The 27,972-nt window shown below is 39.3% G+C and overlaps 1 protein-coding gene across 5 annotated transcripts in view; it reads left to right on the top strand.

Moving 5' to 3' along the window:
* MGAT4A (alpha-1,3-mannosyl-glycoprotein 4-beta-N-acetylglucosaminyltransferase A) overlaps positions 1–27,972 on the top strand; it is an 85,284-nt gene that overhangs the window by 17,787 nt on the left and 39,525 nt on the right. For 4 of the 5 annotated variants that reach the window (XM_055703387.1, XM_055703388.1, XM_027813427.2 and 1 more), the window contains 3 exons: positions 13,432–13,599; positions 16,163–16,303; positions 19,378–19,511. In XM_055703387.1, the coding sequence (XP_055559362.1) occupies positions 13,432–13,599; positions 16,163–16,303; positions 19,378–19,511 (443 nt within the window). Of the gene's footprint in view, positions 1–12,963; positions 12,996–13,431; positions 13,600–16,162; positions 16,304–19,377; positions 19,512–27,972 lie in introns of all 5 variants that reach the window. The other variant, XM_055703389.1, reaches the window with a different exon arrangement.

Here is a 27,972-nt window from a genome sequence, read left to right on the forward strand (position 1 = left end):
AGGTTTAAGAAGATACTCTTGTTGATTTGTAGCAATAAAGTGTATATATACACATACATATAAACTAAATGATGGAAGCAAACAATAAATAGATGCAACATGTATGCTTAATATATGCATTTCTGCAGAAGTGTAGAATGGAAATGCATATGTTAAAAAAAATAATGCAGTGGGGATGCTTTCTTTCTGCTAATGTGCTTCAGTGTGGCCAAGAATGCAGGCTACATATTGACCTGTTCTGTATGTTAAAAGTAAAGTGTGTTTCAATGCTGTGATTGTAATCTCTGCCTATACTGGAGCTTTGTTCTTGCTTGAGCAGTAGAGTTGTAGTGTGGCTTTTTACTTGGCAGTTAGGTTTGAAAAAATAATCATGAGATAATGATCTTAGTAGAAGCTGCCTCTGAAAATTGTGTTCCTGTTTTTGAGGTAATAACTGTGATGTTGCAGTCAGTTTCCTAGTTTCCTTTACAGTGTTGTACACCTTGAGTCTTGTGCAAGACAAATAAGAAATAGCAAAGAGGAGGGTTTTAGTGAAGGTTGTTTGAAGGTAATGTTTTCTGACACCGTATAGTTTAATGTCCAAATTACATGAATTCAGTGGTGTGCATACTCAGCTGAGCTCTTCTTTGATTAATTTCTCAAAGTGAACTCTTTGTGCTATGCATGTCTACAGCTAAAGCTGCAATAATTTTCCTTGTACAGCTTTGCTTTTTGGAAATAGAATCTATGAAGCTTTTACTTATTCCTTAATGTTTCTGTTCAGAGCTAGAGATGTGTTAAATGCTGATTGCTTATTGTGGAGCTGATTTAGCATATGATTTAAGTGACCTTTGTATATTACTTTCCCTTTAAAGAAGAAATGCTAGCAGTTGACAGTGCTTCTTAGCACTGGGAATAGAATAAAAACCAAATAGCTGGAACCTAAAAAGCCCCAAGGATTATATTCAGGCATGGAATCCTGGGCAGTGTTGTTTACTAGGCAAAGAAGCGTGAATGCTAGTTAAGTTAACAGTCAGATCAGGACAAATAAATTGTGAATGTGAGATTTCCTCCCCCCCCCCCCCCCCCATCACTGTAGCTTGCTGTTCTTTGTTTTAAAAGACTTCCAGCTCAAATGCTGCCAATAACTCTTCTCAAACAAATCATGTGTTTAACTGTTCTTATTGTCTGATGCCAATGCAGAGACAGAACACCATATGCTCCTGTTGACTTGACCTCCTTAGTCGTGGGTGTCTGGATTTTCTGATGTATTATAATTTTTATTTCTTGTGTCCAAAGGGACTTTCAGACCCTCTGTCAGCCCTTATCAGTGGAGATTTGAGAGTGGTGTCGTAGTGGGTTTTGTAACTGCACAGGAAATTTTCTAAATTGTGACTTTTCTGTATTGAACAATTTGTATATAGAGGCAGAGGTGATCAATTGCATCTGGAAACATTTAAAACTGTTCCTGGCTGCTCTATGGAGCTATTAAAATACCCCTTAAGTAAATTGTTCATCAGTTGTCACAATTCTAGTTAGGCTTCTTTGGCTTTCTGATTGCTCAAGATTGTTTTCTCTCTAGAAAAATGTTTTATTCTGTGACTTTTTAGAAAAACAAAAACCCCAAACCTACCTGATGTACTACTTCATGCTTCCATTTTGATTGGTAAGCTGCAGCATTTTTAGTATATTTATATTAAAAACAGGAAAAATGGCGTGGTGAGCAGGTTCTCAGTCTGACCTGTTTTGTACTCCTATTTTTCTGCTTTGTATATGTGGAATCTCTGAGAAGGGTGGGGGGGTTTACTTATTCAAAAGAATATTTACAAGTGAATCAGTTCCTAAAATAGGAGGGGTTTACCGGTTGATATTACAAAGGATCATATTCAGATTGCTTTAAAAAATGTAATGAAAACAACGTCGGCTCCTGCTGCCAAGGAATGTTTAAACAAAAGTATCTGGACTGAGATTGGATCAGGCCCTGAAAGTTTCAAAGCAAACACTTCAGACTTCTGCTATTGCATTAGAATTGGAGAGAACAAAAAACATTATTTGTTTATATAGAACCTTGAAGTGCAAAATATGAACGACTTGCAATAAAAAATTAAGTAATTATAATTCTTGAGTTATTTTTTTTTAAGTAGGGAAATCTGTAGAACCTTCATTCAAAAATAACCTGTTATTCACAGTGAAAGCTACTTGAATAAGCACTTTTTAAAATGCTTCTAGTCCTAATAAGTACATTTCTATGTGGAAAACAAGGGCAATAAACATTAATTCTGCTAGATTGTTTGGGTAGATTGAAATAGTGGATTGCTGAAATGACCCGTCATTTTGAGTAACAAGATTAGGGATAAAAGAATGATTTACCCTCGTGTTTTCCTAAATCTTGATACAGGACCTTTTTTGTTTGTTTCATGAAGCAGAAATGTTTTTGTTTGATTAGTAGGATGTATTTTTCATATGTAAATCTTCTACCTTACTTTACTGTCTTTAATTCCACAGAATAATACACTTATAAAACAATCACATATTCTCTAATCCCTTCAAAAGAATAAAACAGATTTATGAATAGGCATAGCTGCAAACTCTGTAACTGAAAAGACCCACAGGATCAAGTGTTTAAAGAGGACTGCTAAAATTTGACCTTGAGCAGTTTTCTTTAAGAGCTTTTATTTATAGCATGTCTATTGTTAGCATTTACAGTATACTGCTTTATTCTGTATTTGCATGGTTGATTACTTTTCTGCTTCAGATTTAAAAACTCATCATAACTTGCTTATAAAAGGCTTTAATTTCACTTAAGAGCAAGGAAGCTGATTAGCTCATGAGGAGTAGTCATCCATGGTAATATATTGTAACGCTTCAAGGATGCCATGTATCAGCTTTTAGGTTTGGTGACAAAACCAGAATCCGATTTCTAAGCACACTTGAGATTTAATTTTTGAGGGCAAATTTTATTAACACCTTCTTTACTCTTCACTTTGACATTGCTGGTTATAAATATGATTTGTGCCTATGTACGGGTTTTTACATTTGATTATCTCCTCGGCTTGTTACAATATTTTACTGTTTTTAGTTTACAGGTAGTTTCTGGAACATCTTTTAATCTCTCTCAGACATGGACAGAGGATTTTTTGGCAATGCCTATGTGATTGGTTTGACAGTTCCTCTGCTTGCCTCTCCTCAGTTGGACATTTGAGAATGCAGTCCTTGATTTGTGCCTTGTGAATATTTTCTGAGCTCTGGAGTCACTTCCAGTGACTGCCAGTGGAAGCAATGTTTTTATTTCCTTAGTAAATGCTACTATATATTTCTTGTCTGCACATCTTTATGTGGATGCTGGATGATTGTACAGGGCAGTGAGAACAGGATTTTGTATCACAGTATTGCGTAATTGTATTTACAGTTATGTTTTCTAAAACCCATGCAAAATAGGAAGTCTAGCCTTCATCAAAAAGTGTCAGGTTTAAGATTGAGTATTATTAAGTGCTAGTTCAGTAAGAATTTCTTTTGATTTACTAGAGAAATTCAGTCTGTCTGTTTTTTTTTTTTTTTTTACTGACATTGGAAAAATGTAGTCTGCCACATTAGTGTAGCAGGATTTTAATTTAAAAGGATATCTGTGAGGGACAAAGACGACTATTTGATCAGGTGATACTACAAATGCAGTCGCTTGTAAGGTACTATGTAAGGTATTATAGATCAAGTATGGTCTAAAAAATACCTGTTGCATACTTCCCTGTGGGAGTGACGTGCAGGTCAGTGCAGGTGTTGTCATGACTTACTGCATACTGGTGTAGTTGATATCGTGATTTCATGGATCTCGTGAAGCATCTGAACTGATTTTAGGGAAAATGCAGAACTTATTTTTTCACCTTACATAGCTGATACAAAGAAACACACCTGTAAAAGTTTTATGCCAGATTGAATTGGCTGGCATTTTGACAAATTCCTCATTCATGGAAGACCAACCTGCTCTTGCCACACCCACTACTGATTTATAAAAGGCAGTGTGGAAGCTCTTTGTCCATTAAGATCTCTATTTTGTGTCAACCTGTAAATTGATCAACATCCTTGATGCAAGTAGAATGAACTAATACATGAAGCTTGTTACTCTTCTCTGACTCATGGCATGATGGTAACTATTGTGGGGTTTTTATAATGGGAGTAATTGAATATTTGTGTGCAATGCTTTGTTGCTGAGTGGAATCTATTGTCTGTATGTGACAGCAGTCAATTCTTTGTGTTCCTATTTAATGAACAAAGAAGGTGAGAGGTTTCAACAGTGGGTTTTTGGTTGTGGTGGTTTTTTTTTTTTTTTTGGGTTTTTTTTTAGTTAAATACAGGCACCTCAGTTCAATAAGTTCCATTTCCAGTTGTGGAAATGGCCTATGATTTAACATATTTGTAAACTTGCTTGGTTGATAAGATAAGTAACAGCTTGCAAAGCTTTTGTACTGCTTTTTTAAGTTGTAGATGGTGCTTCTTTTAGTGGACAGTTTAGATGGTTTATGTCCCTTTTTCTTTGTCCACTGTTTACCCCGTTTCTTGAGAGAGGCATTTCTGGAGGGTCACAAAACATCTCTGATCCTGTAGTGCCTGTGCCTCCTTTCCCTGGTGCAGCATTAACAAAGATGGGTGTGTAGGCATATCATCTAAATACATGCTCCTCTGTGTTCCTCTTATGCTACTGCCTAAGCTATGAAAATAAAAACTTCCGAATTATCATATGTTGATATATGTACAGCTTTGTTCAAGACTGTTGTATACTTATGTGCTCTCAACAATATTAAATTGCACCTGCAACCTCGTCGGTGGATCTAAGTAGTTCTTCAGGCTTCTAAATAGTGAACTGAGAATTTCCTGGTGATTGCTTTAATAATACCAGTATCCTGACCAGGAATCCTGTTCAACTGTACTTTCTGTGTTTTAAGGTTAATGGCAACACACACACGCACATATGGTTTTCAAAAGTGCATTGTGATTCAAAGTTCGGTGCCTAGGTTCTTTCTTTGAAACTGACAAAGATGGAATGACTAGCTACGCAGATGAGGGGAAGGTGGTGGATGTTGTGTACCTTGACCTCAGCAAGGCTTTTGACACTGTCTCCCATAACATCCTCATAGGTAAGCTCAGGAAGTGTGGGCTGGATGAGTGGACAGTGAGGTGGATTCAGGACTGGCTGAATGGCAGAGCTCAGAGGGTTGTGCTCAGCAGCACAGAGTCTAGTTGGAGGCCTGTAGCTACCGGTGTTCCCCAGGGGTCAGTGCTGGGTCCAGTCCGTAGTCATCAACGACCTGGATGAAGGACCAAGTGTACCCTCAGCAAGTTTGCTGATGATACAGAACTGGGAGGAGCAGCTGACACACCAGAAGGCTGCGCTGCCATTCAGCGAGACCTGGACAGGCTGGAGAGTTGGGCACAGAGGAACCCGATGAAGTTCAACAAAGGCAAGTGTGAGGTCCTGCCCCTGGGGAGGGACAGCCCCATGCACCCAGCACAGGCTGGGGCTGACCTGCTGGAAGGCAGCTCTGCAGAGAAGAACCTGGGAATCCTGGAGGACACCAAGATGCCCATGAGCCAGCAGTGTGCCCTGGTGGCCAAGATGGCCAGTGGGATCCTGGGGGGCATTAGGAGGACCATGGCCAGCAGGTTGAGGGAGGTGATCCTCCCCCTCTGCTCTGCCCTGGTGGGGCTGCACCTGGAGTGCTGTGTCTGGTGCTGGGCTCCCCAGTGCAAGAGGGACAGGGAACTACTGGAGATTTTCCAGCAGAGAGCTACAAAGGTGATGAGGGGACTGGAGCATCTCCCTTATGAGGAAAGGCTGAGAGCGCTGGGCCTCTTTAGCCTGGGGAAGAGAAGACTGAGAGGGGAGCTTTTAAATGTCTACAAATATCTTAAGGGTGAGTGTCAAGAGGATGGGGCCAGGCTCTTTTCAGTGGTGCCCAGTGTCAGGACAAGGGGCAACACAAACTGCAACATGGAAAGTTCCATCTGAATGGAAGGAAAAGCATCTTTACTTTGAGGGTGAGAGAGCACTGGGACAGGCTGCCCAGAGATGTTGTGGAGTCTGCTTTCTCTGGACACATGCAAAACCTGCCTGGACATAACTGTGCAACCTGCTCCAGGTGAACCTGCTTTAGCAGGGGTTGGACCTTTCAACCCTGACCTTTCTGTGATTCTGTGATCCATCTTCATTTCCTTTGTGGGTGTTTTATGGTGAAACTTCAAATAGCCAGAGGCAGCAGGATTTTGCTGATTCTATAAATGTCTGTACTCCATTCACTTTAAAAGTGCACCCAAAGTAGTTTCTTCACAGAGTTTTCATATTGGAATGGACTACACTATTTCAGCTGGAAGGGACCTACAACAATCATCTCGTCTAACTGCCTGACCAATTCAGGGCTGACCAAAAGTTAAAGCATATTATTAAGGGCATTGTCCAAATGCCTGTTAAACGCTGACAAGCTTGGGACATTAAAAATTTTCATTTTGCTAAAAAAGTAACATGAACAAAATCTAAGAGCAGTTGATGATTTTTAGTGGCACTGAAGCTGAATAGCCATAGAATTGCTTTGGTTGTGTTTCCAGGCTAGTTTTGCTGTTTTGTTGTTCAGTATGTATTTCATTTGGAATTCTGATACAGTGAGTGTTCTGCTAGTGCAGGTAATTTACCTACAATTCAGACTTCTTTTGATGTTCTAGTTGATCTGAGATAATCTGCAAAATGCTTTTGTAAGTTCAAAGTACAGTGTATTTTCTTGTTCCTTTCATTTGTCCTTTTTTATCTGAAGGGAGAGCTCTTTGTCTTTAGAAGTCATCGGTCGAGGTACACAGAGTAGACTAGTAGTACAAAACCCAGAACTAAGAAACTAGATGAATGCCATGATGTTCAGAAGCTTCATGTTGAGCTTAGGAAATTGGTATCTGGTTTAAAACTTCACTTATGAGCTGTCTCAATTTGGAGCAAGAATCAAATTATGTAATCAAGACTGTGTCTAAGAGGAGAATGGATTGAGTTTGTAACTTAGGCTAATGGTGACTTTTTTGGAATTACTTTATTTTTTTTAACAGTTGTTTAGTGGGAGAACCATAAATAACCCAGATAAGGAAGAGTAGGCTGAGTGCTGAGATTTCATCTCTGGTGAAAAACTTGCAAACCTTCACAGTTTGATTTAAGTTTTAATTTTCAAAATACTGCATGAACTTTGAAGTGTGCTTGTCTAAATTCTAGGTTCTGCGTATTTAGGAGAACATCTTGCAACAAGGGGAAAAAAAGTTGATAAAACAAACTGAGTGAGTTAATGTAGTGTTAACTTTCCAAGAAGCGTGCAGCATCAAGCCAGCTAAAATATTTGGGTTTCAGCTTCTTGAGTTTTGCTGAAACTACTAGATTTTAAGAGAAAATGATGAAGAATTAATGCCTCCAGTTCTCAAGTTATTTCTTAACAAGATACTTTCATTTGAAGTATGAAAGCTAGTTATTTTTATTTGATCTTTTTGGCTTCCAGAGCAAAGTATGGAAAAGATCACCTTCACATTTCAACATAAAATACTGTTTTATTCTTAAATAAAAATACGACTGTGTGCTGAAACTACTGGAGACCCAAATGTGTTTGATATTGGCTACAGCTGCTGTTAGAAGGATGTTTTGTTTGTCAGAGAACATATGTTTGGGGTTCTTCCATCAGCTGTATAAGGCCAATAACTTACTGTCTGAATTCCTTCCTCTGTTTTCTGAAACAGCTCTAAGTTTCAGCATAAGAAGAAGAAAGTAATTTATAATATTGTAGCAACAGAAGCTTTTTTCATGGTGCTGACCACTGATCTCTGTGACTGTTTCCTTTATGGTTTTAGGCTCAGTATTTTTCTTTCAATTGTTACAGCAATGAAAAAAGTGGTTTGATACTTTTTTTATAAGAAAACCATTCAATTTCTTTAAGTTTTAGAGAAACCTTTGAACAATAAAACACTAAATGGTCCAATGTGTTTTGATAATATTGGTTACATTATTGACTTTTTGTATATATGATGCTTACAAGTGAGCTTGTCCTAGAATAGAATATCTCAGTTGAAAGGGACTTAAAACAATCATCCTGTCCAACTATCTGACCAGTATGGGACTGACCAAAAGTTAAGCACGTCGTTAAGGGTATTGTCCAAATGCCTCTTAAACACTGAAAGGCTTGGGGCATCGACCACCTCTCCAGGAAGCCTGTTCCAGTGTTTGACCACCCTCTCAGTAAAGAAACGCTTCCTCATGTCCAGTCTAAACCTCATTGCTGTGGCTTTGAACCCTTCCTGCACATTCTGTCACTGGATCCCAGGGAGAAGAGCTCAGCACCTCCCTCTCCACGTCCCCTCCTCAGGAAGCTGTAGAGAGCAAAAAGCCTCAGCCGCCTTCTCTCCAGACTAGACCAGCCCAGAGTCCCTAGCCACTCCTCACAGGACATGCCTTCCAGCCCTTTCACCAGCTTTGTTTCCCTCCTTTGGACACATTCAAGGACCTTCACATCCTTCTTAACTCGTGGGGCCTAGAACTGCCCACAGCGCTCCAGGTGAGGCCGCACCAAGGCTGAACACAGCGGTACCATCACCTCTTCTGGCCGGCTGGTTGTGCCGTGTTCGGGGCACCCCAGGGTGCGGGTTGCCCTGGTGGCTGCCAGGGCCACTGCTGACCTGCATTGAGCCTGCTGCTGACCAGCACCCCCAGATCCCTTTCGGTAGGGCTGCTCTGCAGCCACCCCTCTCCCAGTTTATACTTGTGCCTGGTGTTACTCGCTCCTAGAATCTGGCTTTTGGGCTTGTTAAATTTAATTCCATTAATCGTAGCTCAGTGCTCCAGTCGATCTAGATCCCTCTGCCAGGCATTCTGTACCATGAGAGAGTCTACAGCACCTCCCAGCTTAGGATCATCACCAGACTGGCTAATGGTGCATTCAGGTCCTGCATCCAGATATTCACATTGAACAGAACTGGCCCTAGAGTTGAGCCCCAAGGAATACTGCTGGTGACAAGTTGCCAGCCAGATACAGCCCCGTTCACCACAACCCTTTGCACTCTGCCCTTCAGCCAGTTCTTCATCCAGCACACTGTGCACCTGCTCATGTCACAGTTGGATAACTTGTCCAGAAGGAGGCTCTGTGAGAAGCAGTATCAGTTTTCCTAAAAAAAAAAAAAAAAAAAAGCATCCACTGTCTTCCCTTCATCTGCAAGGCAGGTGACCTTATCATAGAAGGATGTCAAATTAGTTGAACAGGACTTTCCTTTTGTCACCCCATGTTGACTGCTTGATGATTGCATTGTTCTTTAAATGCCTTTCAGTAGTACTCAGTTTAATCTTCTCATAATTTTTCCAGGAAATGAGGTTACACTAACACGTCTGTAGTTTCTTGGGTCTTCCCTCATGCCCTTTTTGCAAATTGGAATAACGTTGGCTAGCTTCCTGTCAGAGGGCACCTCCCCAGACTCTCACAACCTTTGGCAGATGATCGAGGCAGGTCCTGCCATAACATTCACTGCCTCCTTCAGTACTCTGAGATGAATCCCATCAGGCTTCGTGGACTTGTGAACATTCGGCTGATAGAGCTGGTCCCTTACAATTTCAGTATCCACAAATGGAAAGTCACTGTTCCTGCAGTCGTGGTCCTCTGACTCAGAGGACTGGGCAGCCCAAGGTCTATCAGTGTTATTAAAGACTGAAGCAAAAAAAGCATTGAATGTATCTGCTTTGTCTTTGTCCCTGTTAGTTATGTGATCATTATCAAAAAATATTGGTCCAAAGTTTTCTTTAGACCTCCTTTTGCTATTAATATACTTCACAAAGCCGTCCTTGCTGTCAGATAAAGCACTGGCCAATTTCAACTGTAATTGAGCTTTGGCCTTTCATAATGCATACACATTTCAGAAAGACTGCCTTGAATTGCTGGAGAAGCTTCTACAGTCACTTGCAGATTTTGATTTCCTCTTCCTTATGAGGAAAGTCGTGAAATTTAAAATGTAAATGGGACTTCTGTGTAATATAGTAACATGTTTTCCTCAAAAAGTCCTAATTTTTTGATGAAAAGATTTAGCTTTCAAATTATTTCATATTTTTGGGGGGGAATCAAATACCAAACTTGAGGTAAGTCAGATAAGTCAAGGTTTAAATAAAAATAGATCCTTAAATTTAATCTTGTCGGCTCATTCCCAAGTGCTTAGGAGTCAAGAACCCTGAAAAATCACAGTATTTATAAACTCCTGATGCCTTAAGGGACACTTATTTTTCTAAAGTCTGGGACAGGTGATGACCTCTATTGGTGGTACTGTAAGAGCTAAGAAGTATTTTCTCCTTTACAAGTGCCTTTCAGTATGAAATGAAATTTGATATTGCTGCTGTTGTGGTTTTCTCTTTGCTTGTAAGTAGTATGTGAGTAGTTGATCAATGCTTTGCAGTACTGAAAATATACCAAAGATAAAACTATTAGAAATTTAAATTTAATTTGTTTTGTTTCAAAGTACAGGAAGTCATATTATAAAACAAAGTGCCAAAAGGCCAAATTACACATTAATCTCCAAATACATGAAAAGTGCTAGCTCTGGTAGTGCTAGAGATGTAACTGTTTTAAATGGCTTAAGTTCCTGCAAAGTGATTTTTACTTTGTTTTGCATAAATAACTAGAAAAATACTCATAGGGTAGTGGACTTAAAATAAGATTATATTTGTAATGTTAACGTTTTCTAGTTTTACTTGACTGAATAATATTGTGACCTAACAAAAAAAAAGCAGCTGTACATTTCTGAAGGATGGATGTCAGGAGTTTATGTATCTTTTACATCAGCCTCCTTGACCCAGATATATGTGGTTGAAGCACCTGTGAGAAGTTGACTACTTTGAACCAATCAACTAGTATTTCTTAAAGGAATTCATGCTTTTGAGGTCTCAAGTACCATAAATGCAGTACCAATACTGTGCACTGGGAGCCTCAAGACTGAAATACTTCGTAATACTTCTGCTAGGAAAAATTTTACAGTGCTGCAGTTGGGAACCTATGTTATTTGCTCAAAAACCTGCTATGGTAAGTTATGAAAATAAAAGTTTACTTCTACATATGCAATTTAAATTTCTTTTAAAAGTAATTAACTACTTTTTTATTTTTGACATTTTATAATAATTGTAAATTAAAGGTGTTATAACAGCAACCTTCTCTGAAACGTCGTCTTCTCAGTAAGGGATTTTTACTGGTAGTTCTTAATAAGAAACTACAGTTTTTATTTCTTCATATGACAAAACTGCCTTTTCAGTTGGGCTCTAAGTTTCTTGTGGTTTTACGACAGAGTATTAATTTGCTGTGGAATTACAAGGGTCCTGTAATTCCCATTTTTGTGTTACCTATCTGAATTAGGGAGGTAGAAAAATCATCTCTGCTTAAAAACTGAGTTTAGCAATAAGGTATTTCTGATTTTGCATTGTGGAGTTTACTAGGTGGAGGTGGCACAGAGCTACCGTGATTCTCTACTCTTCGACGTATTCCTAAGTAAATTATTCGCTCTAGGCTTCTGCTATTCCTTAGAGCACCAGAATCATCAGAGTAGTGTGTGTGATGGGCTGCTGTCTTGTAGTAAGTGTAGAAGGAGAAATGATGTCTGCCAAGAATTTGTCTAAATCGAGAGGAAGTCCTAAATTCATCCTACTTGAGGTGCTGGAGTCTCAACCACAGATTCCATAGAATTATCACCATTTTCCCAGGAGAAACGCAGACTGTGCCACAGACAAGTTTAGCCTTTTTGAAGTAGGAAGAACAGAAGTGCTGAAGTTGTCTGCTGTCTTGTACTGTGAAGAAAGGCGACATAGTGCTACAGGCTGCTTCTGAGGCTATCCATTGCTAAAAAAGCCCTCAATAAAACCTTGCATGCCTTTTGGTGGCACACCAGTTCCTCCCTGTTTATACAGAAATTAACAGAGATCTCTGTAACCTGCCATCACCCATTCATTTGGGGGAGGGAATATCATTCACATGCTTGAGTGTGACATCTACACTAATACAATCCTATACTCATTTAGCTGTTAAAATGGTTTGTAACCTTACTGTAATTAGTAGACATGGTTCCAGGCAATCTCTGATTTCTTTGGGTTATCATTGGCAAGTAAGAATGTCCTTCATGCCAGAAAGTCCAAAAAATTTTCCTGGCCTTCTCAATACTGCTGACTAAAGCACCAAATCCTGTTTCAAATAGCAGTGTGGATTCACTTGTCGGTGTGTAGTGTGCCCAGCACTGAATTGTCGGCCAGCAGCAGTGTTCTGGGTTTGTTGGCACAAAAGCAATAACCATTTGGTTTTAATGAAAAAAGGAAAATAAGGCTGGCAAGGGAAATGTTTTTAAGAGGTAGTGAACTGTGTTTTTATTTTTCTGTCTTCAGAGCAGGGGGCATTTTAGCTAATTATGTTTTCTAAACCTAATCAGAGCAGTACATCCCAATTACAAAAAAGAAAATAAATGTAAATTGAAAGAAGTTGGAAGAAATGTAACATTATTAACAACGGAAAATTGGCTGTAATACTTTCTTTACTCCATGTGTTACTGTAATGTAGCAACAGGAAGAGATTCAAATTGCTTGCAAAACTGCTTCCCTACCATTGCAATACCAAGAGGCTGTGAAGGGATAGGTAAATAACAAAAAGGATGTGTCTGTGGATGACAGCTGTGTTGTTGGAATATTGATTACAAGGTATAAAATCACTTGAGACACTCCAGTCTGTACCTGTAGTTTGGCTGAAGGAGAGTGATGATGGTGAGCAGGAGATCTGAGGAAATGACCAACAGGAAGAAGATGCTGAAACCACAGATACGTACTTTTCTGGGTGGAAAGGGCATAGGCAACATATCAGCAAAGGAGTTTTGGAGTTTCCCTCTCCGTTTTGGTCTCTTTTCAGAGAATACATGTATGTATCTACCTTAGCAGGATTTTGATCAAAATTTTGTTCTTGCAGGCACTGACAGTATTGTGAAGTCAAAACTTGGGTTTGAACTTGGTATGTCTAAAATATTGTCAGATTCCACTCATTCTTGCAAAGTCTTCAGAGGGGGCTTTCCAAAGCCATAACCTGTACTTTTGTAAGGCACCAATCCTGCTTCTTAAAGGAAAATGTTTGTGGGCATCTGTTCGAAGAAAGGATTCAGAATGGCCTTGTGGTGCTGAGTAATGGGGACTCATAGGTTGCCCCTGTCTGTGGCTGCAGTGAAGGGCGTACCCCCCTCAATGCCCGCTTTGCATCCCTGTCTGGTGCAGGTCACTTTTCTCTGTATGCTGTGCAAATGCTAAGGTACCTAACTCAGGTGGGATTGCACTGGACTGTGCCCTTTTTGGTTGGATTTCAGATCCTGCTTAGCTGAGCAGTCCCTGACCCTCATTGGCTCTGTCTGTGTTTGTTTCCAAAAATAACCAGGATCATCTTTTTTTTTCTCTAGAAAAGTTGATTGCATATCAACGGGAATTTCATGCTTTGAAGGAACGTCTTCGTATAGCTGAGCATCGCACTCTGCAGCGCTCTTCTGAGCTGAATGCTATCTTGGAGCAGTTCAGGCGTGCAGTAGCAGAAACAAATGGGAGTAAGAATGCAATGAATAATTTTTCAGGTACATACTGTGATTGAGATATTTTTTGTAACTGCAATACCAATATCTCTTTTATTACTATAGGATAAGAAATTAATATGAAGAAAGGCAAATGAAACTGTTCAGCAGTGCAAATAAAGAATGTGTAATATGTTGTATCTAGTGGGGAATTTTTTGGCTTTTGCTTTTTCCAATTTCTATTCTTAGTCATGCACCCACTCTTCATTCTTATGGCTTTAGGGACTGAATACTTATTCCACACCTAGCTTCCAAAGTTCGGAACCTCTAGCTACTTATTTAACATATTTAATATATTTTGGCAATAATTTACATCACTTTTTAAATAGGGCTTGAGTGGAAAGTTGAGTAAAGAGAAGAAATGGATGAACTTGAAGCAGTTAAAGTATGTTTAAAAGTCTGCTGGAAGGTGTAAAACCATACAGACTAAGGTATTAATTATGATTTGTAAAATGTAAAAGTAGTGCCCTTTACCAGTTAATCACCAGCTATTGAAAACTGGTGAAATCTTCCTTACAAGTTTTTATGCATTTTGGAGGCTGATGCTCAAGTTTACGAAGAGCTGTGTTTGGTAATATTAGAGATTGCCTTTGCACTACTCACCAAATTATTGAAGTTAACTTTTAAAATCACACTATTACTGCTTTAGTCACTCTGATTTTTCTAGATGGAAAATGAATAGCAAATAAATATAAACTTTCTGGCAAGAGGTCTGATTTGATAGGTTGCATAAATTTCACTGTATTGGCCTATTGAGGAATATAAATCCAAATAACTTTGCAAATCAAAAAACTTGATCAGGCTTTTTGAATCTGTTGTCTACTTGCATTTGTGATATGCATTACTATTTTCTATAAAATTTTTCGGGGTGGGGTGGAGTGGTAGTAGTGGTGGTTGTTACAGTTATAAGCCCTCGGTGCTGATACTAACGATGAATTGCTGTGTCTGACATGAATGGGTTATCCAGCCTGAGCTCCATAGTTCCCTGGATCTCCAGGAATCATATGGATTAACATAGTCTGTGACTTTTGTCTTCATATTCTATGTGTATGTTTTGTTAAAGCAAACAAGCATAGAGGAAGTCAAGTAATTTTGATACTGGATTTATGATGAAGTTATTACCATATTTTTTTCCAAAAATGAGTGAGTGAGTTTGTAGGCAATATAGTTACAGGGAGTTATTCTCTTCTGAAGCATCTAAAATTACTGATTCACATTTTTAACATACTGTCATGTCTGGATCCCGCCTAGGGCATCCTCTTTTTTTCTATGTGGAGCCATGATGGGAAATCAGCTGAAGTCTGAATTTCTGAGCTTTTGTGCTCAGAACTTAGTATTAGACAGGTTTTTATTAAGTTTAACATACTTAATTATAAAGAATACTGTATAGTATTTGCTATCTTTGAAACTGAGAGAGTTCCAAATTGTTTTATGTAGATCATTATTCATTTATACAAAGAGCTGTCATACTTCAACAGAATTTTTAGTCCAGCTTTTGCAGGTGAAGCTAAAGGAAATATTAGCAGGGAAAGTAAAATATACCTATATTGGAATCTTATCAAGATAAGCATCTCTACTTACGGCATCAATTTACAAAGCTTTTTCAAAATTCTAAGTGGTTAGGAATTCAGTTTCACCCAAAAATAAATATTAAAAAAGCCCAAACAAACCTAACCAAAACCTACAACAAAACCCTTCTATCTTTGTAGAAGCTATACTCAGAATCTGAAAGGAACGACATTTATGGCATTTCTTTTCTCACTTCTTAACAATTCATTTTTCTCAGAAACTTCAAGTACAGTTTTTTACTTAACTTGATATAAACCCCATAAGTTATCAAAGATCCATATGCTGTCATATCTGTCACTTGAAATAAGAGTTGTTTTCACACTTGATGTAAGAAAATTAACACGCACAGTAGGGGAATTTTAAAACTGTTATTTGCAGCTTTGAGAACCACCTGGACATCCTGAGAGGCAGTTACTTTGGAAAGTGCAAGAATTATTTTAAGTACTTTAATGTACTAAATTAAATTCATGTTAGCATTTATTTTATTGCAGAAATACTCAAAATCTCAATTGTATATTTAGTGCTATTTTTGTTTTGTATCTGTATGTTCAGTGTATTCCAATACGTATTTGTAGCTTTGAAAAGTTATTTGCAGTAGCATCACTACATGGTAATGGTAAACGTAAGTAAAAAATAATCTAGGTAAATAAGCCTCCCGTTTTGATTCATCGGAAAAAAACTAAAACAAAACCCCAAACCCCTAAATAAATGAGGCATTCTGTACTTCTGTGTTTACACACTAAGTCTGTGTGATCAGGTAATTATTAACTATATCTGTAGCAAGGTTACTTGGTGCAAGATAATCATGGCCACCATTTATTTAAAAAATTAAAATAAGGAAAGACTTCCTTTGTACATAAGATATAATGCCTCAGTAAAATGCATCATTTCTTCTGTTTTTCAGTTGTGACCATGCTTGGAATTTTGTACTATTTACCACTGCATAAAACTTAATATTTTTTGTTTTCTGCATTACTGATTTCATGTATCTTTGCAGATGAGACGCTGAAATTGTTAAAAGAGCTAACAAGTAGAAAATCTCTTCAAGTGCCAAATATCTATTACCATTTGCCTCACTTGTTGAAAAATGAAGGAAGCCTTCAACCTTCTGTGCAGATTGGCCTTGGAAGGACAGGAGGTATGCTGATACTCTGTGTTTTCTCTCTGGAGGACTTCCTAGTTGTAGTAATGTAATTTACTGTATTACTTGGCAGGTCAAGGACACCTCATTTAACTTGTGTGGTATTGGTATCTCTTAGAATTAGCACTAAATCCAATATAAAGGAGTTTGGCTTCAGTTTTGCTCTTTTCTGTATAATCTCAATCACACTCCATGCCATATTAAGGTACAAGCTCAAGCTTTACAGATTCTGAACTGCTAATGGACATGTCCCTTTGGCTTTTCAGATCTGTGAGGCAACCATGCATGGATATAATTATTTTAGAGTTGATGTTTCTGGTTTTTTGAACAATATATTTCAATTTCTATCTTAGATTTGGAAGAACTAGGATTATCAGGTATTGTTGCATCAATAAAATGTGGAGATTCATTGGAGGGGAAAAAAAGATATCAGTGTTGTGCTACGATAGTGTTGATTCTCCTCCCACCCTGCCTGCACCACCACCCCCCCCCCCCCTTTTTTTTTTCCCACCTAATCCTCACAAATTCTGAGCTTTGGTCAATAGGATAGCTCCATGGAGTCCCACTCCTGGATCTCTAGAAAATAAACACCATAAAGCCTAACCAAGCTGATACACCTCAAAGCATGTGTGTGTGTATATGTCTTTAAGCTTGAAGGCCCCACCAATGAATCCTTGTTTCTCTGTGTGCCATCTGACTTGAATGGCTTGTGTGACTGTCCACTAGACTTTTCTTTTTTTTCTTTTGTCCTGCTTACTTTTGAAAGAAGCATTAGTTACTCCTGGCCTGTATTTTTTTCATTATTTCAGTGAGTTTGGTTGCTCCTTCTTTTAACAGAAGGCTTGCCAGTGTGACAAATGTGTGGGCTCAAGCCATAGGGTTATTTTTATGACTGTAGACACCATTTATTTCAATGTTGTTAATCAGGAAGGAAAAGGCTCATATCCCCTTATTGTTTTAAGTGAAGCCTGTATTATATCCCACTGAGAATATGACAGAAGTTTGAAATTACAAAACAGAAATTGGAATTAGGTTTATTTAATTAAAAAGAGAGAGGAAATTCTGAGTTAAAATTATTTTCCTGTCTTCCCCTTTCCTGGTCACTGTGCTTTTTGAGTGCTTTTTAAAATTTCAGAGCTTGTTAATTTGTAGTTGCTAGGCAAAGCAGGCTCTGCAAGGAAGGATAAACAACTTTTTTAATAGTTGTTTGGTTTTATATATTTGTGGTATGGTAAATTATTTCACATAAATGGCTCAGAACGCCGGTGCTGACTTCATGAAGTCTGCTTTATCCTTTAACTGTGTTCCTGCTGCTGCCTGCTGTGTGCCTAGTAGGTAACCAGCCCTGGGTACGGGATGGGGTGCAGAACAAAGGCTATGGGAAAGTTAAGGAACACGAGAGGGTGGTGTTAACGTTGTTGCTGTGGCCAGATTGCGTTGTATTTAAGATGCTTTTAATGAGGATAAGAGGTTTCAGTGAGGAATTTCTCGGCAATGCTGATGATCTGGACTTGTTTTTTCTAGAAGGTCCCAAACTGGGTGCAAGGAAAGAACTAGAGTTTTTCAGCAATGTAATTTTTTAAAGATGACTTCTGAGAAGTTAAATACTTGAGCTGTGAAGAATAGTTATACCAGTTTGAAAATAAAACTAAGTTAGGGAGTTTAATCGCTAACTTAAAAATGTGGGAGCACCTTATCTGGTTAATACCATGGTTATTGATTATTACCCATTGTATTGGGTTTGCATGACAAGGTTTGGGTAGTGGGGGGGCTACAGGGGTGGCTTCTGTGAGAAGCTGCCAGAAGCTTCCCCCGTGTCCGATGGAGCCGATGCCAGCCGGCCCCGAGATGGACCCGCCGCCGGCCAAGGCCGAGCCCAGCAGTGATGGTGGCAGCGCCTCTGGGACAGCGTGTTTAAAAAGTGGGAAAGCCAACCCCAGCCGGAGAGAGGGGCGAGGAGGTGTGAGCGCAGCACCCTGCAGCCCCCCGGCCGGGCAGGAGGGGCAGGGGGGGCTCCAGGCGCCCAGCAGAGATGCCCCGGCAGCCCCTGGCGAAGCCCCCGCTGGGGCAGGCCGTGCCCCCGGCCCATGGCGGCGAACGGGGGAGCAGATCCCCCCCCCGCAGCCCGCGGGGGACCCCAGGCCGGGGCAGGGGGTGCCCGAGGGAGGCTGCGACCCGCGGGCAGCCCGGCCGGAGCGGCTCCTGGCAGGGCCTGTGGCCCCGCGGGGGGGAGCCCGGGCCGGGGCGGGTTCGGGGCCTGTGACCCCGCGGGGGGCCCGGGCTGGAGCCGGCTGGGCCTGAAGGGCGGCACCGCGGGGGGGCCCGGCCGGGGCGGTGCGTGAAGAGCTGCAGCCCGGGGGAAGGGCCCCCGCGGGGGAAGGTCGCGGAGGAGCCGCTCCCGGGGGAGGGACCCCGGGCTGGAGCAGGGCAGAGTGTGGGGAGCCTCCCCCGGGGGGCAGGAGCGGCAGGGACCGCCGGAGGGACCCCCCAGCCCCAGCACCGTCCGGCCCGCGGGGGGGGGGGGAGAGAAACTGGGAGTGAGGTTGGGCCCGGGAAGAAGGGCGGGGTGGGGAGAGGTGCTTTTAAGGTTTGGGTTTATTTCTCATTATCCTACTCTGATTTGATTGGCAGTAAATTAATTTTTTCCCATGTCAAGTCTGTTTTGCCTGTGATGGTAATTGGTGAGTGATCTCCCTGCCCTTACCCTGACCCACAAGCTTTTCATTCTATTTTCTCCCCCCGCCCAGCTGAGGAGGGGAGCGATAGAGCAGCTTTGGTGGGCACCTGGCATCCAGCCAGGGTCAACTCACCGTGCCTATGCAATAATCTGGAAGGTCTAGGATTAATTTTTTGTTTCTTTGTTTGCTGTGTTTGCTCAGTGTTGGTGGTGATCACGTTGATCATGCTCCCGATGATGGGTGGTATGTTTTTAAACTATTCTTAAGTACTGTTTTCTCTGTCATTCAACTCTTTGCCTTTCTTAAGCAATGCTTCATTGTGAGGTAAGATTGTTGTTTTCTATCGTGTGTATGAAATCACTGAAAGTACATTTCTGGTTTGTTTGATTTCAGTTTCCATTGTAATGGGAATTCCTACAGTGAAAAGAAAAGTCAAATCTTACCTTACAGAAACTCTCCACTCCCTTATTGATAAGCTGTCTCCTGAAGAAAAACTGGATTGTGTTATGGTTGTCTTTATAGGAGAGGTAATCACTTAAATATTTTCATACAGTTTCTAACCTGCCTTTATTTACAAATACCACTCCTTTCAGGAACTGATGAGGATCTACTTTTTCTTCAAGGTGTAGACAGGTGATTGTCTTCTTTCATGAAAACGACACAGTATCAGTCTTGTGTTTCTGACAGAAACAATCCTCAAGAGCCCAGCCTTTTCTGTTTATCAAGGGAATAGTGGACACAGATTCAGTAGACTGGTTATTTTGCAAATCTTCTGATGCTTATACATAGTGACAGAAATGTGCCAATTACTGTATTCCTTCAATGTCAAAATAATGGCTAAGGGACTAATGTTGTAGGGAGGATTCTTTCCATTTTCTTTGTGCTACTGCTTAGTGCTTCATCAAATGAGTGCTGCAGTTTGAGATGTTAGACACAGACTGTTACTGATTTAATTTCTGGACATTGTGGATATTGTAAGTCCAGACCTTTTTCATGGGTTAATTAAAACAGCGTTCAGTTGGACTGTTTGGTCAGTTTGGCTTTGATTTAGTGGAAATCAAATTTAGGAAAATGATGGAGTACTTTCAGAAACTATTATGTTGGGGGCTGGGAATTGCATATACTTATTTAGTCTGTATGTTTTTCTCAAAAGTCTGAATTGAAGAGTGGTAAATTTATTTATATTTGACCTTCATCCATCTAATCATACAGTGCTTTACTGAAACAGTGTTTTACGAATCCCACAGATGAAAATTTAAATCCTCTATTTAAAACTGAAAACAGTTCTAATCCTGTGAGCTAGTGTCCATTCATGGATGAATCAGTGGAAAAATAGATAGCATTTTAATACTTCTAGTTCTATTATCAGCACATTTTAAAGCTTTCCTTGAAAAGTTGGGAAACTTTTAACCTGTACCTGAGAACTGATTCTTATGGTTTTCTAATGTAGGTTGCTTTGTTTTGTGGGTTTTTTTGACAGTCAGTCAAAAGCTATCGGTCTGGATAGATACTGCTTTTCTGCAGAAAATGCTCTTAAAACACCTGTTGGTTGAGAATATCAAGAGGACTGGAACACTGGGTTTTTCTTCACTGTGTTAGTTGGAGTAATTTTATTGCCACCTTCTTTCAAGGTTTAAAAATGGAGTTTTGTTTTGTTTTGCTTAAGGAACTCTGAGCTATGAAGACTCTTATGTTGTCATTGGATTCTCTGTCTTCTCCAAAACTTAGAACAGGAAGAAAGTGTCCCAGCTGCACAAGTTTCTGCCATGTGCTATACCCAAGTTTTCCCTAGCTAAATAACTTTTTCCTTTGAGTGGTGTGAAATTATCTTTCATCTTGGGCATGATTCTACATAAGTAACTGTGAAGGATCTGAACATTTTAACATGGGAGCTATTGCTTCTGTGCCCAAGGAGAATTGTGTGGTTTGCTCTGGAGTGGGATATTGTTACCCTCTGTATCTTACCTTTGTATTTATCTCTTTGAGAGCAGCGCTATGTGCTTACTCACATACCTGCTATAGGCACTGCAAGCCATGAATGTCTGGGAAAATTTGAAGTACCTAAGTTTAAATTCTTGTCTTGTTATAACCATTCTTTAGATTTTAATTTTTTTTTCATTTACTCCATCAAATTTTATGTCTTCATTTCTAGCTTTACTATTTCTTTGACCATGTTTTATATTTTCTTAGGTTCAATATCTTATAGTTTGTTTTGTAATTGCTACAGGGAACTCTTTCAATGATTAATATAGTATGGTAAATACTTCTTCCTGAACTATGCTATGTTTTTTTCTGAGTTATGCTGTATATTTCAGCTTCCTTCTGCAAGATGAAAAACAAAGCATTTTCTCTGGTTATTTAAAGGAAGGTCTACTCCCCTGGTGGACTTCTGTTTCTTCTTAAACAAAAGGAAGGGCTTTAGTTTTTAAAATGGCTTTGTCTGTGGGGTTTCCTAGCCTAAGATATGTTAGATTATTGCTATCATTAATATGTGTGCATTACTGAAGGCCTATTTAAAAATACGTTAGAACTTTGACCAACTAGGCTTGTATTAAAAATGATGGCAAAAGTTTCTGAAAAGAGGTGTGCCTCTGCTCGACATCTGTTCAGTTTAAGTACAGCAAGAAATGGTCATAGTGTGACTTGGGTAATTCTGCTAATAAGCTTAAAACTACTATCTGTGCTTTGTCTATAACTAGTACCAACAAGAAAAAGCACAAGACTTTACAAAAACATTTTTATGGGAGACTTATGTGAAAAATCTTACTTTAAAAGGATTTTCTTATTTTCTTGTTGACTTTATTTGAGAAATCAAATTGACGGTGTTTAAGAAGCATTGCTGGGAACCATGGTCATAGGCTGTAATCTCTTTGTGCTAACCACCCTAAAAAGCTATTTTAATACTGCCATTTTTTTTGAAGTTCAATCTCACTCCTTTCTTACAGATTTGACTTTTTTTACTAGAAAACAAGTTGAAAATTAAGGCTAATGGCCTTCTGCAAACAGCATGAACAGTGTAAACAGATGAGTTATTAAATATAGATGCATTATGGTTGCTAAATGAAGAGATCTGCATATTCATTTACTGTATGGCTATTTCTCAGTAATGTAATTATACACGGTAAATTTCCATACTGGAAGTTCAAGGAATTCTAAAATATCTCAGCTGATGTGATCTCTAATCACCAATTTAAATAATTACTAGAATTGCTTGACAGTAAACTGTGCAATTGTCCCAGTAACTGACATATGTCTGTGTTCTCCAATTTGTTAAAATAACTTTATTGCAGAATAATTTGCAGGTATTAATTAGGATGACTAATAAATAGGCATGATTCATATACCTCTATACTTAACTTTTTATTCCCCTTCACTACGTAGCTAGTTTATAGGCTTACCAGATGAGTTGAAACAAGTGATTCAAATCTCATGAACGTGCTCTGTATGAGAACTTGATTTTGGAATAAACTGTAGGCTCTAGGTTTAAGAAACTGTGAACTCCAGATCAAAATTGTTGTCTAGTATTTTTATTTAATAGGGTTTGCAATTAGTACGGGAAACATGGTTTTGAAGTACTTTACGTAATCATAGTGGAAAACAAAACTATATATAGATGTATACACACACACTCTACTGAATATGAGAAATTAAAATACCTTTCTGGTATCTAAGCAGTATTTTTTTTTGCGGCAGGGAGATCTCATTTACCATGAGAAAATGCATCTTGGACTTGTTCTAAATATATCACAAATTATTGTCAGTCCACTTCATTAAGCAGTGACTGCACTTAGCATAGTCTTTTTTACGAACAGTGATCAGTGTATATCTGAAAGATGATAAGCCCTTGATTTGACCAAAAATTTCAGAAAGACAAATAATTTCTGTAAGGATCAGGAGACACTACGCTAATTCTGTACACTGTTGATTACACACTGGCAATAATTGACCAGCCATTTGTTCTTGGAGCACTGCCATATGTTACACTTCCTTGCATATTGCTTTTTCAAATCTTATGCTGTTGTTTCATGTGTATACAATTCACTTAGGCTAGAAAAACTTGCATGTTTTGATTATCTTTTACTGTCACCGTGTCATCTTTTTATGTAAACAGTGGCTGCTAAATTAAAAGATGCTGACCTTCAGTAGTGTTTTCTCTGTGCTCCTTCTGTAGAGAATCATTTTTTCTTTATAATTTCTTTGGAAAAGTTTCTGTACTGGTTGGGTTAGTGACACAAGCACCCAGCGAGGTACTGTCCTTTGCACTGGTATGAACAAAACATCAGCAAATTAGCACCAAATGAACATACTGTGTCAAACCTTGCTGAACCTGTTTTGGATGTATTATTATTGGAGTGCAATACGGAAGACTTCTCCAGTAAAATAAACAAGCCTGTATTTTCACCTCTTCATGCTCTCAGCCTGAATTATAGACCCCTTCGATCAGCAGATCTTTTGATAGAAAACAAAGGAGTATTTTGTCTCTCTTGCTCTCAACTTAGATGTATTAGTATCATCCCAGCTACAGAGATGTTCCATGCTTTCTGCTAATTGTTGAAAACTTGAGAGCTGCCTCATCCTGGAGCTGCCCTGGAGAGTGTATTTCTAGTCCTCCAGAGATCTGACTGCACATCCTGAGTTGGAGAAAGACCATTAGATCTTAGCATATACATGCATATATTTGTATGTAGTTATATATACACTTTCAAAAAATCAAAGCTAGCTGTTGTGCCAAATGATATGTTACCTTCATCAGGTAATTTTAAAGGCCTACACAGCTGGTAGCCTTTGTTTTGGACATCTCACTGAAAACTGGTCAGGATGAATACAGCTTCTAGATATACTGCCAACTCTTACATCTGGAAGGGCAGTTGGGCCTGTCAGTGAGAATTTGAGATATATAAGCTGCTGTTGCAATCCCCTCTTCTTTGGCTCCTCAGCTTCAGTCCCCAAAGGGTATGGATTGCTGATACCAGGCACCATCATAGGATTTTATGCTCTTCTCTACATGGCAGTGACTAGCAAAGTTTTTACATGGGATTAAACCAGGGGTAAAAATCTTTCTTAGATTTAAGAAAAGTTTGTTGGCAGGATTTGAAGACTTCTATGTACCTGAGACAAATTTAGTATCTCAGCAACAAAATAAAGTTCAGAATTGTACTCTTTTCTCAAGCCCTAGACTTGAATGACTGAAATGCTTCTCTATCTGTAAGATACCTTCTGAGATACACCTGGGCCACAGTAACTATCTGATGCTTCTGGTAAGGGAATGTCACTGTTAACAGACAGAGTTCTGTCTGATCTCTTTGGTAATGTCTAGTGTATTTGTGAGATGGAAAGTGACAGCAATAATCTTATTTTAGAAGCATTTTAGCAGGTGACTTCATACCTGGAGGTGATTGAATTGACACTGAGTTTTGTACAGCACTTGATTTTGCTACTGTGGTCTGCCTTGGCCTAAAGGGAATGAGGACAAATCCCTTTTGTCCTCCAAATAAAGAACACATATCATAGAAGGGTGCTTTTGACTGTTTACAGTAACTACCTATCTTCTGGAAAACAAATGATGTAGACCTTTTGAATGATTTACAAGCTCAGCCAAGGACAAGAAGTTTCCCTAGGTTGCCAGGCCACATACGCTGCTTTCTTTCAGACTCTGCAAACCAGGCTTCATCTGCAATATGCGTAAAATTAATAGAAGGCTGTATGACACTAACATAACTTGCATCTGAATGTTCTGTTTTAAATTGTCCCTTGATTATTTCATTTGTTTGTTTGTTTTGTTCTGGTTGGCCTTCTTAAAAGCTGAACTTGTTCTTTGATGTGGTGGCATGGTTCACAGCACAATCCCTGTGGTTGTATGCCCTCACGATCAAGGAGCTGACATGCAGGGCTCAAGGGTAAGAAGAAATGAGAATGGAATGGTACAAGAATATACTTGTATTCCTGTTACTGCTGGAGAAGGCTTTCCGTTGTGAAACCCTGTCCTGAACTGAATTGGGTTAATCACAGGAATGACTGGAGGGAGAAGGGTATTTCTTACCTGTGTGGTAGCGTGTGGACTTTCAGTAAAGGAGGGATGAAGTCATTAGCTCGTGCAGGGCACAGAGGCTACAGTTTGCTTATGTGACATTAGATGACTATGTTATGACAGCATTCTGCTTTCCTGTTTTTTCCTTTGCATCTTGTTGCCTGTATTTAACTTGAACTTGCTGCCTCAGACCTGAAAGCAGATACTGTGTTCCTGAAAATAATTTTTTTTCAGCTGCATTTGTTGGAACTCTTACATATATTAATTACCTTTTTCCACAGGCTTTGTTTATATCCATACACTACTGCAACCACTGGAAACCACTGCTGCACTTTTATTCCTTAGGCCTTTTTCTTTACTGCATAAATACCCTAAAATAGGTCAAATTGCCACTTTGGTGGCTGCTTTTTCCTGTATGAAGTTTAATGCCTTGTACATAGGTAATTATATTCATATGTACTTTCACCATTTCAAGGCAAATATACGTTTACTTTGCCTTTTCTGGAGGCAGTTCAGTTTTTCATTGTTTGTTATTATTTAAAACACACTGTAAAATTATTCCACCCCTATTCTACAGGGATGATGAAAAATCAAATAAAATTGTAGAAATCAGTAAGTAATGAAATGACCATGCTTTGCAGATTAGCATGGTTGTTTCCCAGGGAGTATTTTCTTTTTTTCGAAGATGTTCTTAAATCTACTAGAAGCAAGTTTTAACTAATTCCATTTAAGAATTAAGATCTGGATAATCTAACAGCCTAGATAAACCACATTGTTTAGAATGTACTGTACAGTTAATATCTAAATTTGCCCTCCTTCTCTGTATCTGTAGTATTTCGGTATTCTGCATTTTAATTTCCTTTCCTACTGACTTGTGAAAAAAAAAATCTTTGGATTTTAGTGCCATCTCTGCTTCTGTTTGCACTTCTCTTCTTAAAACTGACTCTTCTTGACAACTGAAATAGAAATTTAATTCAAAGAGAGGTTTGGTCTGTTAAAGCAGTATCTGAGATTCGAAGAATCACTGAGATTGGAAGGGAACTTTAGAAGATCATCTAGTGCCACCCCCCTACTCAAAGCTGATGAAAACTTGCACATTTTGCAGAGCATTTCAAGATGCTTCTTAAAAATTATAGCTTTAAAAAAAGCTAAGGTTGCAAGTCAAACCTCCAGAACAAGAAAATACTACAATTACTTTGTTCGTGCACTGTATCATGGCATTCCATCATGTTTTACTTGCTTTTTTTGTGGGTTTTGGTGGGATTTTGTTTCACTGCATTTGGAGAACCTAATGTGAAAGTGAAGTTTTTCACTAGCCAGATGTCAGTGTTGACTCATACGGTTTCATTTTTCATGGCAGCTGCCATTCTGTAGCAATTTATATTGTCAAAGTCCAGCGTTCATGAACATATTGAGTGGACAAGTCATGGGATTTGGAGTAAGAGTAGTGCTTAGTGGCAAACTGAGGACAACTTTTTTTGTCATGTATCCAGTATCACTAGGTAAGTTGTTGCAGGAGGGGTGAGACAGGAAATAAAAGCGGGGATAGGAATATAATGGAAATAAGATGTCTGAAGTTCAAGGCTATTTTTGTTTCTTTTAGCAGTACCATGTCTTGTTGGTACTGTTAGAGTACAAGACCACGTCTTGCATGGTCTAATGCAGAGTGTTTGTGCACTTGCTCTGTCTGACTCCAACCTCGATTGAACCCAGTGTTGCGCTTGTTTAGATTTTATATATATGGATTATAACTGATTCTCAGTTTGAGGTGGCGATACAGGTGCAATCTAGGTGCCGCTAAATGAAATTCAGAGGCAAAATCTGAAGCAAAGACAGTATTTTTTTATGTAGCTAAATTGTGGACATTGTTGCTACTGGATGTTGTAAAATACAAGCGAGTCAATGAGTTCTGAAATGAATCATGCAAATTCACAAAGACCAGATCCAGGAGGAGCTATTGAATGTAACGGTATGGATACCAGTCAGGGCTAGGAATTATGAACTGTTGATTACCAAGAACTGGGAGGTACATGAAGGCAAGGAAGATTCATTCTCTATGTACCCTGTTTATTGTACTCTCCACTGCATTGGTGCGACCCTACCTTGAGTACTGGGTGCAGTTTTGGGTACCTCAGTGTAAGAAGGACATCAGAGTATTAGTGTGTCTAGAGAAAGGTGATCAGATGGTGAAAGGCCTTGAGGGCAGGATTTACGAGGAGTGGATGAGGTCACTTTGTTAGTTAAACTTGGAGAGAAGACTGAGGAGCGACCTCATCACAGACTATGACTTCCTTAAGGGAGGCAATGCAGGGGGAGATGCTGATCTCTCTCTGGTGACCAGTGACAGAACACAAAGAAATGGAATGAAGCTGCATCAGGGACAATTCAGACTGGACATGAGGAAAAGGTTCTTCACTGAGAGAGCAATCAGTCACTGGAACAGGTTCCCCAAGGAAGTGGTGACAGCACCAAGCCTGTCAGAGTTCAGGGAGTATCTGGATGATACTCTTAGTCATATGGTTTAATTTTAGGTCATCCAGCGAGGAGGAGGGAGTTGGACTTGATGGTGCTTATGGATCCCTTCCAACTTGAGATACTCTGTGATTGCATCTTCTTTTTTTTTCTTTTTTTTTTTTTTTTCTATGTCTGTCCTACTGGCTAAGGCAGCAAACAGACCTTTGGTCTAAAATGCCAAGGTTTTCCTTACATTTTGAGAAACAGTCCACCCACTCTCTGTCATTCTCAGAGCTATGAAGTAGGTAGGATTTAACAGTATGAAAGGGTTGATTCTTAAAACTAGAAAAGTTGGTTTTGTGTGATAGTTGGCTAGCTGTTAATCAGAACTTTTTAGCTTCATTTTGTCTGCTAGCTAATATATTCTACTACTTTACACATGCTCACTCATAAAAATCAATAAAAAAGATTGGGAAGTTCATTGCTGCTCAGGTTCTTTGTGTGTG

Source organism: Falco cherrug, chromosome 2 (assembly GCF_023634085.1).
Source record: "Falco cherrug isolate bFalChe1 chromosome 2, bFalChe1.pri, whole genome shotgun sequence".
Lineage (NCBI taxonomy): Eukaryota > Metazoa > Chordata > Aves > Falconiformes > Falconidae > Falco > Falco cherrug.